Raw genomic sequence first — 21,221 nt, 5'->3', positions numbered from 1 at the left:
AGATCTCCTATCAGAAAACCCACTGCATCAAAGGATCCCTGCGATACCTAGATGGACAACCAATAAAAATCCAATATTGCAATATTGCAAAATATCCCAAGTGTGTAAATTCAAATACCTGGGAGAAGTCAACAAACCTTCCGGATTGAATTGTTAAGAAAACAAAGCAAGAGTCTCTAAACTACAAAGAGCATACAGACTCACTTGGTGCAGATATAATAAAAATTCTATATCCCGAAATGAAAATTTACGATATTATAACGCTGTAATCCAGACTGAAGAACTATATGCATCTGAAACGCTGGTCATTGGGGGCAGATCATTAATTAGAGATGTAGAAAAGCAGAAAGAAAAATCTTAAGGAAAATTTTTGCACCAGTCTCCTTAGGGGGGATCTGGATGATAAGGAAATCTCAAGACCTGTACCAACACTCAAAGAAAATCTCAGACACGTTTAGGAAAAGACGTTTGAAATTTTAAGGACATATTCTCAGAATGAATAATCAGAGATTGACCGAAGGAATTCTGAACCTTGTCCTCGCCCTATCAATGAAAGTAAATAACAATTGGCTACTCGAAGTTGGAAAAGATCTTCAGGAAATAGTCCCGACAGATGACAATGTGTTAGATCCAAGTTCAGTCGACAATCACCGCTTTAAACATCATTCAAGCACTACCACCTACAAAACCTCAAAAGTCGTGAAGAAGATTACTGGCAAAAATGAGTGCAATTGGACTAGACAAAAGAGTGACTAAATGGGTTGCTGTATTTCTAGAAAATAGATCTCAGAGAATTAGAATAGGTGAAGCTTTATATGACCCTGTAACAATTAAGAGGGGAATTCCTCAAGGCAGTATTATCGGACCTTATGTTTCTTATATATATAAATGATATGAGTAAAGGGGTGGAATCGGAGGTAAGGCTTTTTGCGGGTGATATTCTCTATAGAGTAATAAATAAGTTACAAGATTGTGAGCAACTGCAACATGACCTCGAAAATGTTGTGAGATGGACAGCAGACAATGGTATGTTGATAAACGGGGTTAAAAGTCAGGTTGTGGGTTTCACAAATAGGAAAAGTCCTCTCAGTTTTAATTACTGCGTTCATGGGGTGTAAGTTCCTTTTGGGGATCATTGTATCTATATGTTACTGTAATATAAGTAAAAATCTTCATTGGGGAAATCACAAATGGGACTGTAAATAAAGGGTACAGATCTCATCACATGATTATGAGGGTAGTTAGGGGTTGTAGTAAGGATGTAAAGGAGAGGGCATACAAGTCTCTGGTAAGACCCAAACTAGCTTATGGTTCCAGTGTATGGGACCCTCTCCAGGATCATTTGATTCAAGAACTGGAAAAAATCCAAAGAAAAGCAGCTCGATTTGTTCTGGGTGATTTCCGACAAAAGAGCAGCGTTATGAAAATGTTGCAAAGTTTGGGCTGAGAAGAATTGAGAGAAAGAAGAAGAGCTGCTCGACTAAGTGGTATGTTCCGAGCTGTCAGCGGAGAGATGGCGTGGGATGACATTAGTAGACGAATAAGTTTGAATGGTGTTTATAAAAGTAGGAATGAGCACAATATGAAGATAAAGTTGGAATTCAAGAGGACAACTGGGGCAAATATTCATTTATAGGAAGGGGAGTTAGGGATTGGAATAACTTACCACGGGAGACGTTCAATAAATTTCCAATTTCTTTGAAATCATTTAGGAAAAGGCTAGGAAAACAACAGATAGGAAATCTGCCATCTGGGCGACTGCCCTAAATGCAGATCAGTATTGATTGATTGAATGAGGAACGAGGGCGCAATGAACCTGTAACTAATACAAAACAAGAACAAAAAGCGTTGAAAACTGGAGTGTTATAATATTCTGATCACAGCAGATCTAAATGTATGGAAAACATACCCAACCTATATTTGATAATGCTTAAAATACAGATTCTATGTATGAATAACAGATATTACGCAAAATAACCAAACACCTACTACTCATAACCAACTGCGCAACTGATAAACCTATTTTAAAAGGTACTCTTAAAATTCAGAATGTAAGGATGAGCTACAGCCCTGACGGGCCTTGGCCTACCAAGTAATCACCGCTCAGCTCAGAGACCTGCAGTTTAATAATAATAATAATAATAATAATAATAATAATAATAATAATAATAATAATAATAATAATAATAATAATAATAATAATAATAGCAATAATAATAATAATTTTCGTTCCCACTAACTACTACAGTCTTCCGAGGCGCCGAGATGTCAGAATTTTGCCCCGTAGTTCATTAACATGTAATTTCAGGATCGTAAGACATCCCGGAACGAAACTTAATTTTACATGGACGCAATCGTCTTTCTTTTCGGACCCCAGGGTGATGTTGCTCATATCGAGTTTGAATTGTCCTGTGATATTCGCGATTATTTTGCTGGTGTGTAGCTGCCGCTGCTCTATGAACCTCGGGATTATTTTTCTGGTATGTCGGTGCCGCTGCTCTATGAACCTTGGGGTTATTCTTCTGGTACGTGTCCGCTGCTGCTCTATGGACTTAACTAAAACAGGCGCAGCACATTAAAGAACGACCCTCATATGTACCTAGGGATATTTTGCGTTGTTCTGGGATGTCCACCCCCACCACCGATTTCTTCTCGCTTATTTGGTAAAACACAGTATACCGGGCGAGTTGGCCGTGCGGTTAGGAGCGCGCAGCTGTGAGCTCGCATCCGGGGGATAGTGGGTTCGAACCCCACTGTCAGTAGCCCTGAAAATGGTTTCCCGTGGTATCCCATTTTCACACCAGGCAAATGCTGGGGTTGTACCTTAATTAAGGCCACGGCCGCTTCCTTCCCATTCCTAGGCCTTTCCTGTCCCATCGTCGCCAAAAGACCTATCTGTCGGTGCGACGTTAAACAAATAGAAAAAAAACACACAGTATTCTACAACCCTATCCACAGGGGAACGACATCATGGAGATACCAACAACCTTTCTGTGTGGCCTCAGATACAAATGTGACTGTATTCAGGTAGTTCAGTGATCTACTCATACTTAGCGCTGTCCTAGCAGAACTCCACCTCAGCTCTACCGAGAATTAAACTCTCCCGTAGTGTACCCGCGGCAATAGAGTAACCTAACTAGCCACACGATTCTACAGTGCACTGGCACCTTTACAACCCTAATTCCAGTACTCTGGGTAGCTAACACTGATAGTGAATTTCAGTACGACTTTCCTCGCTCCCAGTCTCAAATGAACATTCTGACAAAGAAATTTCTCGGTTTAGGAACAGGGGCAGTAACAACACTGAAGTAACGAGAACACCAGAAATGTTCACTATCTCCGAGAAGCATCGCATATTTCGTAACCAGTTCGTAAAACAACTAAAAATAAATTTCATTTGAAGGATACTCACCCGGAAATCAACCTGCACAGAAAATTCAAATACAAATCTACATTATGAACATTTTGATAATCACTAAGGCCTGTACTGAAAACAGTATAGTTGTTAATGACAAAACAAACTGATTCGAATGTCTCCAAAAACAAAGCACCCAATGTAGAATTAGATCAAGCAAAACAGAAACATGTCAACTGCTGAAGATTCTGAAACGAGCCACCCAGCTACGAGAGATCCAGAAGCATAGCATAGCACACCAAACCAGAGGTAGCATGCAAACCAACATGCAAACTCTACACTGGAGGACGCCAAGAAACGATTTGGAGTGACTGACGAAGAAAGGAAGATGATAGCTACAAGCTTACCTCCAGCCATTGCCGACATGCTCCAAGGGCGAATCCGGATGAGCACCCCCAGAGCCCCTGCAACAAGCATTCCAACATAGTAACTGAGCCTAGGGCCGGCTTAACCATCCCCAGCATACACACACACAAAAAAAAAAACCTCTCCAATCCAAACGTCGCTCTCTGAACAGCGCTTCCTCAGGAAATTTATGCGAGAATGAAGGGAATTTGCGCTCAAAAGAATCGATCCGCAAGGTGAAATTTACCGACCATCTTTTCGAAATGTAATCTGGATGTGTTTCTTTCCATGCGGGATTCCTACAAACGAATACTACAGACCAGCAAAAAAGAAAAAAAAAAGCCTATCACATTGTTCGAATTCCACGTAACTGACATGAATCCTCAAATGTCCTTGTGCTGCTTCCTATCATACTATCTTAATACTCAGTTAAGAAAAAGAAAAGAACCCACCAAGTAGTACACACTGTAGAAGTGAGATGTAAAACACTATATCTAGAAACCCTCACTTGCAAATAAGTTTTTTACATCTAATTAAACGGTAAAATGAAATTCTCATTTAGTGTTTCCCCGATGTCGATACAATCATTAAGTTAGGGAAGACATTCAATGAAAGCTAGGCCGAATAACATTCCTCTTGTATTTTGCAAACATAAAATAGCAAAAAAAAAAGACATTAAAATAAACAGGAATCAGCTACATGCGACCAACATGCGACTTGCATATGCAATTTGAATATCTGATAGAAGAAATTAAGATTCTTACTTCAAATCTAATGACTCAATTATCTGGTCCTAGTGCAATACTATTATTCAAAATATACTATGCAGTGCAAGAAGTGTATTATTCGGCATATCCATTTAGTAACTCACACGATCTACAGCTCCTCCAGTATTTGAAACATCAACCATGGCCCGAGGTGACCTGAAAACGGTAGATTTCCCTTCGCTATGAAATGTTCCCGAATTTCAACTCTAAGCTCGAAGGAAGTGGATGATTAAAACACAAAGATATAGGGATATTTCAGTAAAAATCACTCAAGAGTTCTAGACAACAAAGTGAAAAGTACATTATTAGGATTTAATATTGCAAATACATATCTATATATATAAAGCAAGATGTCTTCACTGATTGATAATCAACGAACAGCAAAACCTACTGGAGATAATTACCTGAAAATTTGATGGTGGTGGTGGTGATTATTGTTTTAAGAGGAAGTACAACTAGGCAACCATCCTCGAAAATTTGAGGACATGATCCTACCGTAGCTTAGATGCGCACTAAGAAAGGATTTTTAAGAGGTGAAACGCGATTTTACTTTTTTGTTGAATTTCTCCGTTTCTGTGAAAAATATTGTACTTATATTGATTCAGATATTTATTTTCATATATCATAAATACTATTTTAAGACATTTTAAAAATTACTATTTTAAACGGGTGAAAAGGGGTGATATGTGGTTTTACATTTGTGTTCAATATCTCCGGTTTTTTTAAACAGTATTGTACATATATATTAATTCAGTCTGCCAAATCGTCTCAATAGTACAGCAAAAATCTTGCATTTCTCGAAAAGACAACGGAAATACATATATATTTTCAAGATTTTCCAGATGAAATACTTCCCTCGCACACATGAATCTTTGGCTTTTGCCAATTATATATGGCAGCGGCATTTTCCAACATATAACTGTACGCACCAATTCACTCCGTTTCCGTGTATTTTAAGACGGTAATAAACCAAATCCTTAAAGAAAGAATAGAAAATACAATTAACAGTATATAGGCCTACGTACATGAATGTTTTGAGTGAATTCATGAGAAGTTGTTTTACGCTGAGTTGATAGCGCAGCGGTTAAGTCAACGGACTACAGACTGCAAGAATGCAGGTTCGAATCTGCCTGTTAGCGGCCTTTTTTAAACACAGGAATACTGTTTTATCAAGATTTATTACAGTTTTACAGTTTGTTAGTGAGTTATGCAGCCGCTTACAGTTTAAATGAATCCGTACAACTGGTAAAAACAGGCTAGGCGAAAGCAGTACCAGTTCAGCGCGGGCATGCGTCATTAGCAAAGCTGTCTAGGGTTCGAAGATATGTCACTCATATTGACGAAGGAGACCGAAGGCAACTTGCATAATATTGTCGACCAGTAATGAAGTGAGTGTGATAGAACTCTTGAGCAGTAACGGTTTGAACTTGGCAATCCTTGCTAATAACTATTCCTCCTCAGAAGAGTGCCGACTTTTCGTGTCAAGATTCAGCATATGGTGGAACATGTGAGTTGACGGCAGCAGGCAAAATATTTCCATTCCGCTTTGAAGTTTATCGTGATCAAAAGTCATACTGGACATTTAATGATTAAGCTAATACCGTAAAAAGATTGCGATTTACTGGTAATCTCTCTAACGGACATTTTGAAGTACTGTATATGAATGTCTGTGCAAAGAAACAAATGCTTCATTCGTTGTTACAAAGTTTCTGAAAAACGTCGTACTCGATACTCAAATGCTACGAGAAAAATACAATTTAAAAAAGCAACAGTTACATTTTTACAGAACAATCCTTCCGGACGTACCATTGCTGCAAGTAAATACCAAAAGAAAATGTCTAAGTCCATACAGCAGCAGTGGACACGTACCAGAAGAATAACCCCAAGGCTCATAGAGAAGCGACACCGACATACCAGAAAAATAATCCCGAGGTTCATAGAGCAGCGGCAGCTACACACCAGCAAAATAATCGCGAATATCACAGGACAGTTCAAACACGATATGAGCAACATCACCCTGGGGTCCGAAAAGAAAGACGATTGCGTCCATGTAAAATTAAATTTCGCTCCGGGATGTTTTACGATCCTGAAATTAATTAGGAAGATAACAGCTCGATAACCACTGGTACAATGATCCATAAATGCCAATTCTGCAATGTTCACAAGTGGAAAGGTGAAACACCAGGCATGTGTTGCGAGTCTGGCAAGGTTCACCTGCCACCACTCTAATCTCCACCTGAACCATTGTACAGTTACTAATGGGTGCCCATCCAGATCATGATCTTTTTTTTTTTTTTCGAACTAGAAAATATAGCAGCTTGTTTTCAAAAAATATCTTTTGGTGCTAAGCAAGTCATCCAACCCATCTTTATGCCAACTTTCAAAGTACAAGGTCAAATTTAGCATTCCATATGCAGTCTAATGCCAAATGCTCATCAAGATCCTGGATTTTTGCAAATTTACCTTAATGAGACGACTAATTAAATAAATGAAGCATTGCTTACATATTTTGATGCAGAAGAAATATGTAGAGTATAGATCGGTCGACACGGTATTGCAAACGGACGATGCTGTCAATTATCCAGTATAATTCCTAAATATTCTTAATCCTCCAGGATTCCCATCTCACAAACTTCGTATGAAAGTAGGAGCACCTGTAATGTTGTTACGTAACCTCAAGCCACCTAAGTTGTGCAATGGCACTAGATTATGTGTGACGGGGTTTAAAAATAATAACAAGCTACTGTTATTACAGGGTGTTCTCCAGGAGAATTTCATTTAACAGCGAACTCTGAATACACGTGAAACTTTTCAATTCCGGCCGAAGCCGGAACGGGAAAACATTATTTACGTTCACGTCTTACATTTCTTACGAAAGTCGATGAACGCATGAGCGTGGTTCGGCGGACTTCAAAAGAAAATGGGAAATCAAAATATATATATATAAAATAAGAGTTTTGTCTGTACATTGCTCAAAATTGAAAAAGGATGGTATTTCTGTATGAGTCGTGTCCACAGTAACAAGGAAATGCACTTTTTACTTTTCCGTAATGTCTGTCTGTCTGTCTGTATCTGTACACGCATCATGAGAAAACGGCTACAAGAGAATTTAATGAAAATTGGTATGCAAAGTCGGGGAATAAGTCGCTACAATCTAGGCCATAAATAATTTTATTCACACTGACTGAAATGGTAGTATAGGGGAAGGCCTAGAGTTTAATTCTCAAATATTTATGGTATTAGTGGTCGTATCGTAATGAAAATCGGTATGCAAAGTCGGGAATTAAGTCGCTATAATCTAGGTCATAAATAATTTTATTCACGCTGATTGAAATGGTAGTTTAGGGGAAGGCCTAAAATTTAATTCTCAAATATTTATGTGTCGCACCGATAAATACTACATAACTAAAGTTATATAATATCAAATTTCCGATCATTTATGTCTTATACGTGCCTGCTGTCATTTCTTGATGGAAACAGTACTTTTGCAACCATCTCTTGGCAGAGGCCAGAGTAAAGTTTAGCTTCCACCAAAGTCCCAGTCAACATCCATGGCTATGATAATACGGAAGTTGCTGGGGTATGGGTAGTGCTGAGTAACGACATTCAGAGCATGACTAGTGCATCTGAGTGTTATGAAAGGTGCTGTTCATAGGGTCAGTCGTGCTGCAATAGTACTTTCTGACCCAGTGAGAAAAGCAATGGCAAACTACCTCACTCTTTTTGTGTTTTTTTTTTTGCTAGTAGTTTTACGTCGCACCGACACAGATAGGTCTTACGGCGACGATGGGACAGGAAAGGGCTAGGAGTGGGAAGGAAGCGGCCGTGGCCTTAAGGTATAGCCCCAGCACTTGCCTGGTGTGAAAATGGGAAACCACGGAAAACCATTTCAGGGCTGCCGACAGTGGGGTTCGAACCTACTATCTCCCGAATACTGGACACTGGCCGCACTTAAGCGACTGCAGCTATCGAGCTCGGTACTACCTCACTCCTCATCTTGCCTAGTACGCCTCATTTTGGTGCTGCCATTGGTGTTGGGGGTTTTCTTATAACCGCATAACCTTTGGTGGTGCTATTTGAGGATCCAACCAGCCTCTGGGCTAATGACCTAACAGACAGACATGCCTTATACATTGTTACCGTACCGGCTATGATCACAGAGATATTCATGAATTTGGATTTTTTTTTCACTAAGTCCATATCAGCGCCGATGGGTAAACAGGATTTTATAAAAATCGATGTGTAAATTCGGAGAATATGGAACTACAGCCTACGCTATAAATAACTTTTAAGACACCCTACAATCACAGAGTCGAAAGAAAACTAAATGTGAAGTCCTACAATATAGAGAGCCCATCACATTTATCAACAATAACATTACATTGACCATTGTTTGTTGTGATTTGCTTTGTGTAGTCTTCTGTTGCCAATCATCTCCGATAGATAGGATTACCGCTGCGTACCGAGTATTTTTTTTTAATTTGCCTTACGTCGCACCGAAACAGATATGTCTCATGGTGACGATGGGATAGGAAAGGGCTAGGAGTGTGAAGGAAGCTGCCTTGGCCCCAGCATGTCTCTGGTGTGAAAGTGGGAAACCACGGAATACCCCCTTCAGGGCTTCCAACACGACCGACAGTGGGGTTCCAATCCACTATCTCCCGGATGCAAGCTCACAGGTGCGCGCCCCTAACCACACAGCGAACTCGCCCGGTCGTGGAATCTTAATGCATCTTCTATATCCCCTTGTAAACATTTTACCGCTTGGAGTGTTGATTTTCCCTTCGTGAATCCAAATCCCTCTTCCGGTATTGATCCTTCAACCAAGCTGTATAGACGTTTTGTTATGAGGCTTGTCAGTATTTTTAGGGCAGTACATTCGAGAGCTATTCCACGATATGCGTTTGGATCCCTAATATTTCCTTTCCCTTTGTATAAAATTTTAAGAGTAGAAAGTCTCCAGATATGAGGTATTTTTCCTTGCTTTATGCATTCATTGTATAGGTCTGTCCATATTTTCTTGAGATGGGTTGCTGTACTTTTAAGATTTTTGTAGTAAATTCCGCCTGGACCACAAGCTTTTTTGTCTTTCGTTGTGTTTATTACATGTTCTACTTCTACCGTAAAGGGAGTGAAATTACTCTCTGGATACTCGTCTTCATTTAGCTCTTCTGGTCGAGTTTCTTTTGCTTGCAAGACTTTGCTGAAATGTTCTTTCCATATTTTAATCGGGATGTTGCTCGGAAAATGTGGTTGTTTGGGCAGTACTGCTTTGTACCATTGTTGTTCTGCCTCTTTATTTGTTTTTGCTCTTCTTTGTCTTGAAACATTTCTTTTGCTCTTCTGATTATTGTTTTATAATTCTTTCTTGCGTCGTTATATTTTCGTAGCGATGTTTCTGTTGGCGTTATTCTCGCGCATCTCAGTGCCTATCGCTATTGGGAATAGGGTTGGGCACTATGTCCCTGTTTCGGGACACTGTGCCGGTGCACCGTTATGTTCCGCTGTTCCGGAACACGGAGTGTCAATTGCTCCGAAACATTCTCAAACGAAACCGAGATATTGACTTGCTATCCCGTCAGAAGCGCCCTTCCCCTTCGCCTACTATACTGAAATTCAAGTCAAGAGCTTAGGAAAAGTATCCTTCCACATGTGAGCACTTGCCCTGTTCTCCCTTCCCGTCTCCGTTCTCCATCTCCGCCACAACCAACTAATTATTAACACCGTGCGTCTACCTGACAAGTACTTCATTCTCACATAGTGAACCATCAAACGAAATCACATCCTTTCACATAGCTGTACTTTGATCACGTACCATACCTATTTATTCCTTTATTGACCATGTAAAACCTACAGATTACTGACGAATACCAAGGCAAGAGAAGCAAGGTTTATTTTTATTTCATAATGCAATTTGTGTGAAGCATATGGTGACTTACAACAGAAGTATACGATTCCGCTCTCGTGCAACGACTGTCAGTGGCAGTTTCTCACAGTTCACAAAGCTGAAAAAACTACCTGTGAGTGGGATTGCAAAATACAATGTTTCCAGGAATGTTGTAAATATTGTAATCTCGTCATTCGGAAAGTAATAAAAAACGAACTCATGATCCCCTGATGACAACATTTCTGCAGATAGAGGGCAATTACGAACATAAAGCAAAAGTACAAATTATTATTATTATTATTATTATTATTATTATTATTATTATTATTATTATTATTGAATACGCCAAGGATCCTATTACCATACCGTGTTAAGGCACTTCTTGTTTTATTTACGGCGAGTGACACATCGACCTTTCGCTGGAGACTTGGATTTTCCGTGGAGTTGAAATTCCACGCGAGCGACGTAAACACTGTACACAGACACGCCGGTCAGCTGCGCGGTGTTTTTCACCACGTCTTCCACAGTCCACAGCGGATTCTCATCTCGTGGGCTACTGTAAACGTTTAAAACAATTTGGTTTAGATTTCCCACTTAATTTTTCTCCACTTTTGTTAGCTTTATAGTATTTCACAGGGGACTCAAGCGTCACAGCATCACACACGTCTTGCTCACAGCTGGCAGCCATTATGAATACTGACCATGCTGTTGCAGCCAGTAGCCCAGTATTGCCAACAGTTTTCTTGGATCCATCTTCAACGTCGCACATATTGTGCGAACTTATCAGCATTGGAATGAACTCTAACCAAGCTTACTAAGTACACGGTGCAAGAAGATATCAATATCATGTTAAATAATTATTATTCTGCTACATACACAACTGAGAACAATAACTATTCATGGCCATTACGTATAAAATATAAGAGTTGGTAACGAACCATACAACCTGTGACATATTTTCCATATTTATACAGAGCAAAAATATTTAATTCGTCAAGTCAGTTCACCAGAATATCTAACAAAACTGAAAGAAGCCCCTGACTTCAGGAACAAGTAACAAACCTAGGGAACTATTTGGCGCTGCGGAAGCCGTTTCACCGACCAGAAGTCTGACTAACATCAAAGGGACCGCTAAGGTCTTGAGTTGACTCTCAGTATAGCTGACTGTCGATACCGGCCGTGTGCACTTTGTTCTAGCGCCTGACACTCAGGAGCCGTCATCGGCTAAGTTAGCGTGCTGGCCTTTGGTCACAGGGGTCCCGGGTTCGATTCCCGGCAGGGTCGGGAATTTTAACCATCATTGGTTAATTTCTCTGGCACGGGGGCTGGATGTATGTGTTGTCTTCATCATCATTTCATCCTCATCACGACGCGCAGGTCGCCTACGGGAGTCAAATCAAAAGACCTGCACCTGGCGAGCCGAACCCGTCCTGGGATCTCCCGGCACTAAAAGCCATACGCCGTTTCATTTTTAACGGCTAACTTTGTGCATGATCGCGTAGCAGGATATTTAGCCACCACACTCTCCCTCTGCTTGAGCTTTTCAGAACTTATGATTTTCACTTTCCTCGAGTTCAGAGTGTATTGTGAACAGAATTGCAGGCTCAGTGATATAATTGAACGCTCACAATTCTATCGCTTGCCCAATTTGTAATCGGTTCTAATGCTACTAGGTACACATTCATTATTTCTAACACCTTAAAGAGAAACTAAGTCGCTAATATTATTCTGAAACACTTACATCTACATGACTTGTAAATATCACTTCTTCACCTGAATGTTTCGTCTTAAAATGACAATTCAAGTTTTCCTATAATTAAAGGATGTAGAACATTCTGACATACTGAGCCCACCAAGTTATTCACAACTATTAGAGAATTAAATAATACACTTCACTAGCTTAAGTGATGATTTCACTGAACATTCTGAAAGAAAGAAACTCAAGTCCACGTTTTAACAAACTTCACCTTATTACCGCAAGCTACAGTTAACTGATTGGAAGCATCTTTTCACGCGGGATCTTCGAGAATGCTTACACTATAAGAAAGTCTTGTGTATAATAAAATGAAGTACGGGTACAACATACTGGGCACACGAAGTTATACTTGGCTATTTTACAATTAAATAATACACTAGTTTAATTGGTTTCACTTCGAGATTCCCAAGTAATCAAAGGTAAGCGGGACCTGTGACGACACGATGCGTTCGGCACCATGAGTCAAGTGACAGCGGATATAGCCGATGACGGCTCATGACGGCTCCTGAGTGTCAGGCGCTAGACGGAAGTGCAGTGTGCCCGTGCCGCCGCCAGTCCCGCCATGTGCTGCTCGTGTTGGAGTGTTCCGTGTTCTGTCATATCCTCTTTGTTCTGTGAGTTCCGTTGCAGCCTGCCACTGGCCTTCGGTAGTAAATCGGTACATGCGAATAACTAAATGTGTTCTGTTTTGTGTTCAACTGTTCTATAAGTGTGTTTTCATTGAAGCCTAGGAATATACACCGTACAAAGGACGGTAAACTTTCCATGACGTCGCACCGGAGTCCTGTTTGGGACTTTTTTACTAGAATAAAACCCGACAGAGTGAAATACAATATATGTTTTTCTATTTTGTGTGCAAAGGGATCTTCAACCGGCACAATGTCCGACTCGTTGGCTGAATGGTCAGCGTACTGGCCTTCGGTTCAGAGGGTCCCGGGTTCGATTCCCGGCCGGGTCAGAGATTTTAACCTTCATTGGTTAATTCCAATGGCCCGGGGGCGGGGTGTTTGTGCTGTCCCCAACATCCCTGCAACTCACACACCACACATAACACTATCCTCCACCACAATAACACGCAGTTACCTACACATGGCAGATGCCGCCCACCCTCATCAGAGGGTCTGCCTTACAAGGGCTGCACTCGGCTAGAAATAGCCACACGAAATTAAATTAACCGGCACAATGACGAGACATTTCAGACTTAAACATCCCACAACAGACATTTATCAAAGTAGTTTCTTATCGGTGCATCATGACTCAGAAGACGAAAAGGCAACAACTGAAGCTTCAAGTCCTGTGCCTGCCACATCTGTTCAAGTAATAACTGGACAAACCTATCTTCCTGTGTCGCTAATGCAAGCTGTTTCATCATCTACTACCACCAACACTACTACTGCTACTACTACTACTACTACTACTACTACTACTACTACTACTACTACTACTACTACTACAACAGGTACGTCCGATCATACACTCGAGTTAAGCACATTAAGCAGAGGGAAGGTACAAAGATTGAAACAAAATAGAATACAAGCCTATTCATCCAGGCCTATGTCAACAACTAAGAAAGAGAAACTTGACGAACAGTTGTTGAAATGGATTGCAAAAGATTTTTTACCTTTCAATATAGTTGAGGCTGAGGAGTTTCAGAAGTTTTTATCGATGTTGAATCCTAATTATAGTATCCCAAGCCGTAAAACACTTTCGTCTCTTGAATAAACTCTATGACACAACATTGCAAGATGTCAAGGCTAACATGTCAGAAAATGCTTCATATGTACCCTTACAACAAATGGGTGGATTTCATTGAAAAATGAAAGCTATATAGCAGTTACCGCTCATTTCATATGTAAAAGTGATGGCACACTCTCTTCAAAGCTTCTGTCCTGCTCAAAGTTTGTAGGAAGACACACAGCAGACAACATTGCCGAAGAACTCAAGAAAGTGGTAATAGAATGGGATCTTCAGGACAAAATCGTGGCCTGCACAACAGATAATACTTCAAATATGGTTAGTGCGGTTCAGAGGTGCAACTGGTGGCACGTTCCGTATTTAGCGCATAGTTTGAATCTAGTAGCACAATCAAGCCTGGAAGAAATAAGGCCAACGAGAGAGAAGGTAAAACGTATTGTCGAATTCTTTAAAAGGAGCCCACAATCCTTGGAGAAACTTCACAGCACTCAAAAACAGATGGGTTATCCTGTTCTGACTCTGAAGCAGGACTGTCCAACACGGTGGAACTCGACATACAAGATGATGAATAGAGTGGTTTTATGAAGGATGAAAGCAAACTTAAAGAAATAAAGGAAAAACTTATTAATGATGCCGCTACCGTTATTGGCACTGCACACCAACAGACAGCTGTTAACACATCAGGTGGAACACAAGAGCCCTCATCAAATGAGAGTCAGGCATATGAGTCTACAGTATCATTTTCGAGCATACTATGGAAAAACTTTGATGCAGGCGTTGAAGAGCTCGTTCAAGCGCCAACTGTTAATCCAAAAACAGTAAGTATCATACAGATGGATAAGTATTTAAATATGCCTCTTCTGCATAGGTTAGAGAATCCTCTTCAATGGTGGAATGACAACAAAGATACCTTGCCAGCCCTCTACGACTTAATGACGAAGAGACTTTGCATTATGGCGACATCAGTTCCCTGTGAACGAGTGTTCTCAAAGCAGGGACAGACCATCACAGAAAACCGTACACGTCGGAAAAGTGACAAAGTTTCTAAAATCATGTTCCTGAATGCAAATATGCCGTGAACATTTTGAGCACCATTTAAAGTGTTGTAGCCTATTGGAAGATTAACATTTGTCGGTAGTTTCACTTAATTTTTATTTTCGTGCTCTCCTTGTACAGTATACAGTGTTTAATTTTTATTTTCGTGTTCTCCTAGTACAGCATTTTTTTTTTTTTGCTAGGGGCTTTACGTCGCACCGCCTAATACAGTATATAGTGTTTAATTTTTATTTTCGTGTTCTCCTAGTACAGTATAATATAGTGTTTGATTTTTATTTTCGTGTTCTCCTAGTACAGTATAATAAAGTGTTTAATTTTTATTTTCGTATTCTCCTTGTATAGTATATACTGTTTAATTTGTATTTTAGTGTTCTGCTTTAATATCGTGTACGTAAATATTGCTAGCGGCTTTACGTCGCACCGACATAGATAGGTCTTATGGCGACGATGGGACAGGGAAGGGCTAAGAGTGGGAAGGAAGCGGCCGTGGCCTTAATTAAGGTACAACCTGGTGTGAAAATGGGAAACCACGGAAAACCATTTTCAGGGCTGCCGACAGTGGGGTTCGAACCTACTATCTCCCGAATACTGGATACTGGGGCACTTAAGCGACTGCAGCTATCGAGCTCGGTAAATATCTCTTTAATTGTGCGAGTATATGTTTAATTAGTGAAAATAACATTGTGACATTTGTAAACACATCTACTGCCAGTGTAATTATGACAGGTGTATTTCAGAATGAATGAAGACATTCTTATCCTAAAAACATTTTAGACATGATATTTCTGGGTGCATATTTCAGATTTTCGACTGGTTTTTCACGTGCCGTGAAGTTTTATCCTGGCCCTAATTACAATACCTGCCGATACATTCAACTGGTGGAAATATCCTTAGATTAATTACTTTTAAACACCTGTACTGCCATTGTAACTGTGTTATCTGTATTTCGTATTGACCGAAAAAATCTTGAGCTAAACGCAGCCTTTAAACGAGATTATTGTGCGCGAATTTCAGTGTTCCAACTGTTCGTTCGCGTTTCGTGCAGCTTTATGCTGGCCATGGCCATTAGAAACTACACAGTACACACAGCACGTTCGATACACTGATACAGGCATAGTCCCGCTGGCCCGGAGCATGTAATGTTGCCTCTCGAAGTTCTCTCTACTGCGCAGTGCGTAGTTACAGCCCCGCCTCCGAAGTGCCCACTGCACACAGCCAAGGCCAACTAGTTCATCTAGTGCCGCCTTCGACACAGCACGTTCGTTACAGGCACATTCCAGCTGACGCGGAGCAAGTCATGTTGTCTCTCTCTCTACTATGCAGTTACAGTCCCGCGTCCCATGTTGCGGCACTCTGTACCGAAACGCTCCGCCTCCAAGCTCCTAATGTTGCGGAACAACTGAATGTTCCGGTCTGCCCAACCCTAATTGGGAATCCATGAAATGAAAAAAAATATCTTAATTGCTCAATTGACTTAGCAGATATCGCAGCTTCTCGAATTACTTTGATTTCTGCCCACCTTGATTTTGCATCAACAATTAGAAGGAAGTAGAAACCTTGAAATGGACCTGCATAATCCATGTGGACGCAGCTCCAGTTTTCTGTAGGGACGTCCTAACGATGAATCGGTGTCTTCGCTGGAGAGGATCGAATGTCAGCGCAGGCCTGACAAAATTTTACCATACTCTCAACGTCCTTATCGATATTCTTCCAGTAACAACACCGCCTTGCTAATTGTTTCATTTTTGTAATCTCTATGTGTGTGCTATGTAATTCCTTCAGGACTAATGGCTGGAGATTTAGAGGAATGACGACTGACCCTTGAATAAGATCCCATCATCTAGTATGAATTCAGTGTCTATGGATTCAGATGACATGAGCTCTCCTTTGATTTTTGACCATTCATCGTTTCCTGTTGAAATTCGAATACTGTCAGGATTTAATTCCGTGGTTGCTATTTCAGCGATAGTTGAATAACAGAGTTCATGAACTTCTTCACTGAAGACTATATCTTTTGAAATTGTGTGACTGATTGATCGCTACTCTTAACAAGCAGTCAACATTGGTATGTTCTGAACCTTTCTTATACTCAACTTCATAGACAAAGCCCGAAAGGAATTATGCTTATCTAAGCAATCTAGCGGACGTCATAGCTGGTTATCATGAATTCTGATGGGAGATTCTGGTAAGTGGGCTACTGTCATATCAACTTAAACTTACGTCAAAACAGATACATATAAAAATGGTTGACAGCGAACATAATTGCTAGAGCCTCACGATCCAGCTAGCTGTAGTTACGCTCGGCTGAAGACAATGACTTTGAAGCAAATGCGATAGATTTTTCAACATCATCAACTATGCCTGACAGGACTCCAGCAATACCTGTTGGACTGGCGTCAGAAGCTAGACCAAGAGGTGATTCTGCATTATAAGGTGTCAGCACTCGATCACTTGCAATCTCCTCCTTCAATCTGTCAAATGCTGATTCACATGAACTAGTCCCATGTGACAGATATCACGTAATGACATGTAAGCGCAGAGAAATATCTCTGACAAAATTCTGTGAAAATGCTTAAGAGTATGTCCTCTAATTATGCACAATGTGCGAAATTAAATTAATAGCGATAGTGTTGATAACGCTACAATATTTGTAAGTGATCTGTTCAAGTCATTCTGTAGGGAACACGGTATATTCCAAAAATTCACTGCTCCTGGACATCCAGCAATTAACGAACAGAAAAGGTCAAATTGTATGCATACGCGAACGACATGGTGTTTGTATCCACTGAGTTAGCAAATCTCCAGGAGGCTTTCGACAAATTTACAGTATGGGCAACCGAGAACGAACTTCAATTAAATGAAAATAAAATAAATAATAAATAAATAAAACTGTCAATGGCTTCCAGGTAAGGAGGCAAACCGGCAGCTAGCGATGTTATAATTTATAAAAGAGACGCACTATCGATCGTAACACATTACAAATATTTGGGAATCACATTACAGACTCAAGGAAATGTATACCGAATTTACGGAAGTTGTCATTAAATACCGCGTTAAAAATTTTCAAGTTAAAAATCACTCCAATAGTGACATATGGTTTGACTTCAATTTGGGACCAATTAAGAAAGAAGCAACAGTGGTGCTGGTCACATTGTCAACAATGACAATGGCAGCAGATGTAATCTACCGCCAAGTAGCGGTTTTGCATCTTGCTGTGGGGTCCAGAACATCTATAATAATAATAATAATAATAATAATAATAATAATAATAATAATAATAATAATAATAATAATGTTCTGGACCGTCGTCAAATGTGCGGACCGCGCTGGAAACTGGTCCTGAAGGGGTAATGACTAAGAATTCAGTCCGGCCGCGGATTCAGTATCGCCAAGGCACCCAAGACGACACCACGCTGGATCTCCTGAAGGATTTGATCCACATTAAAAATGCTTATAGGGAAAGATGGCAAAGATTTAGGGACCGAACTGACCGGGTGGAATACTTGGACCTAGCCCGGGAGTTACGAAATCGATTGCTGGAAAGAAAGATTGAAAAATGGGAGGAAACTTGCCGTAATCTATTAGAAAACGAGTCAGATCACGAATTTTGGAGGATTCTCTCAGAAAACAAGTCAGATCGCGAATTTCGGCGGATTATATATAAAACAATAAGCATTCAATTCTAAATTTCAGTATAATACCGTAGCGAAGCACGGGTATCTTGCTAGTATGTTATAATTCCAAGAAATCTTCGAACATCGTCTGTATTGACCGGACGAGGTAAATCAAGTATTGCTTTAACTTTTGCTGGCAACTTCATGATTTTGTTATATTCAATAATATGCCCCCAGATATTCGATGCTGATTTCAAAGAAAGCACACTTCCTTTGATTTAGATATGAGTCGAACTCTTTGAGCCTTTGAAGGCAGGCAAATAGATTTTGTTGACATTCTGTTTATGTAAAGCCATGGATAGTAATGTCAACAAAATATGAAGGAGTTTTTGGTAGTCGAGATAAAACTTTATCCATGATTCTACTATATTCGGACGGAGCTGTTTTTATTCCAAAGGAAAGATGATGCATGCGATATGTGCCTCGATGTGTTGATATGGTTTGGATCTTGCTGCTCTCTTCGTCAACCTGGAGATGAAGATATCTTTATATATGTCCAGGCGCAAAAGTACCTCGAGTTTCTCAAGCTATTTAGGATGTCATCAACTTTCAAAATTGGGTAGTTTGCTGCTACTAATTTGTCATTAACTCCTATCTTGTAATCAACGCAAAGTCGAACTCCGCTATCGGACGTTGGAATCACTACTATTGGCGAACCCCAATCACTGTAATTGATTTTTGAGATTATCCCCCCTGCTTCTAAATCGTCGAATCCTTTTTCTACTTTCTCCCGTATGGCATATGGAACGTCACGTTCTTTATGAAATACTGGCTTGGCATGCTTACGGAGCTGAAGAGACACTTTAAAATTAGGCAAGCTCCCTAACTTTTCTTCAATAATTTCTGGAAATCTCTTGATTATCTCAGTAATACTACTGACTGACCGGATATCGATGACTAGTATTTGATTCCGCTTCACGATCAATTTCTTGAAGATTAATACCAAGCTGACGGACCCATGCACACCCCAAAGGTGGCTCCAAGTCGTCTGGTACTACATATAACTCTTGAGATGAAGATCTATTCTGATAAGAAACAGTAACGTTAACCTTGCCATCAGGTAAAAACTCATTCTTAGTATAAGAACGAACTGCAAGATCTGATTTCTGGAGTTGTACACGTAAGTCAAGAGCTTTGAAACTAGAACGTGATAGCAAGGTAAAACCCGCCCCAGAATCTACTTCAAATCTCTGGGGTATTCCTTCTCTTAGGACTGTAGCGTAAAATTTCTTCGCATGTGGATAGTCGTGATATTGAAAAATGTCTATTATATGACTAACTCCCGATGTTTGAGTAATACCTTCTTCCTGAAGAAAATGAGAGAGTAGATTTTGGAATTCCTTCTCGTTGCTAACAAAGTACGTATGCACACTTTCTTAATATGACCGAGTTTTCCACATGAACTGCATTTCAGATTGTTAAAATCAGTCCTGCAGTCCACAACGTAAACACATCTTGATTTCCCAATTTGCTTGTAGTCAATTTTTGATCTGGACTTGTTTGCTGGTATTGCTTGGCTTTGATCATCATGAGATGTGCTCTGCCTAGATTTGTGATTGATTTTTTGAACAGAATCAGTATAAGTACCCTTGTACACAGCTAATTGTGATAGTTCCTTGCCGTCTAACTTACTTGCTTCAACAGCGATAGATTTTGTTACAATTTCGTTAAATTCTGGAGTAAATGTTCACGAATGGAACAGTCATAAATTCCCCTGACGAATTGTGTTCTTAGAAATACATCAGCAATGCTTACCTTACATTCACAGGCAGAATTGAAGTCGCAATCAATTGTACCACGCCTTAATGTAGCCACATAGTCAGCAATAGGTTGGTTTTAAAGCTAGTAAGTGAACAGAAATCTATGCTGGGCTACAAGAACATTCTTCTTAGGGTTTCAATTAAATTGTCATAATCGAAATCATTAGGTGTTTTTGGTGCCACTAGTGCAGATAATGTGTTATAACTCGTAGATGCAATCGAATTAAGTAGCATCTGAGCGGCGTATTTCTTGTTGAACACATTCTTCAATTGTAGCTTTTAAAACGTTGCCGGCAATTTCGAAAGTTCTCAGCTTGCGGGTTGAAACATTAGAAGGGTGGAATTAGAAATGTATTCGAATTAATAATAGGTTGAGTAGGTTGAACTGATGCTTGACTTCGCAGTTGATCCAAGAGTGCCTGTTGAGTGGCATTCATTGCCGCCAAAAATTGCCTAAACTGGTCTGCATCCATGTAGGAATGTTTTGAGTAGTGTCTCACATACAATTAATTGAATGGTAGGAATTGATAAGTACGTAGTCGAGGTTATATAGTTAACACGACGTTTGAAAGTTTTCCTCGTCGCCAATTTTTATGACCATACACGAATTACATTTATAATTAAGCATGAACTCATTGATTACAAGAATAATTGTATTGAAATTGTATCATGATACATATGAATAATCAATCTCAACAGATGGGAAGACTACGAATAAATGCTGTGGTCGACATGCGCGCAATCTGCTGGGATATAACACATTACAAATTCAGCGCGGTGATTATTTTGAAAATCGGACACGTACCTACTTCCCGAGAAAATGTAATATGTTCAAACGTGCTTCACTTGCCATTCAATTGAACGTA

The 21,221-nt window shown here is 40.0% G+C and overlaps 1 protein-coding gene across 2 annotated transcripts in view; it reads right to left on the bottom strand.

Annotated features, from left to right (window-relative positions):
* The window catches only part of Imp (IGF-II mRNA-binding protein), a 424,845-nt gene that overhangs the window by 276,532 nt on the left and 127,092 nt on the right, over positions 1 to 21,221 (bottom strand). Inside the window, exon 3 of one of the 2 annotated variants that reach the window (XM_067150361.2) lies at positions 3,763 to 3,819. The exons of the other annotated variant lie outside the window; for it this stretch is intronic. Within the exon in view, the coding sequence (XP_067006462.1) occupies positions 3,763 to 3,819 (57 nt within the window). The remainder of the gene's footprint in view (positions 1 to 3,762; positions 3,820 to 21,221) is intronic. 2 annotated transcript variants of the gene reach the window in all.

Source organism: Anabrus simplex, chromosome 6 (genome assembly GCF_040414725.1).
Source record: "Anabrus simplex isolate iqAnaSimp1 chromosome 6, ASM4041472v1, whole genome shotgun sequence".
In the NCBI taxonomy this organism is placed as follows: Eukaryota; Metazoa; Arthropoda; class Insecta; order Orthoptera; family Tettigoniidae; genus Anabrus; species Anabrus simplex.
The sequence above is the reverse complement of the archived record's forward strand: the minus strand, read 5'-3'. Positions and strand labels throughout refer to the sequence as shown.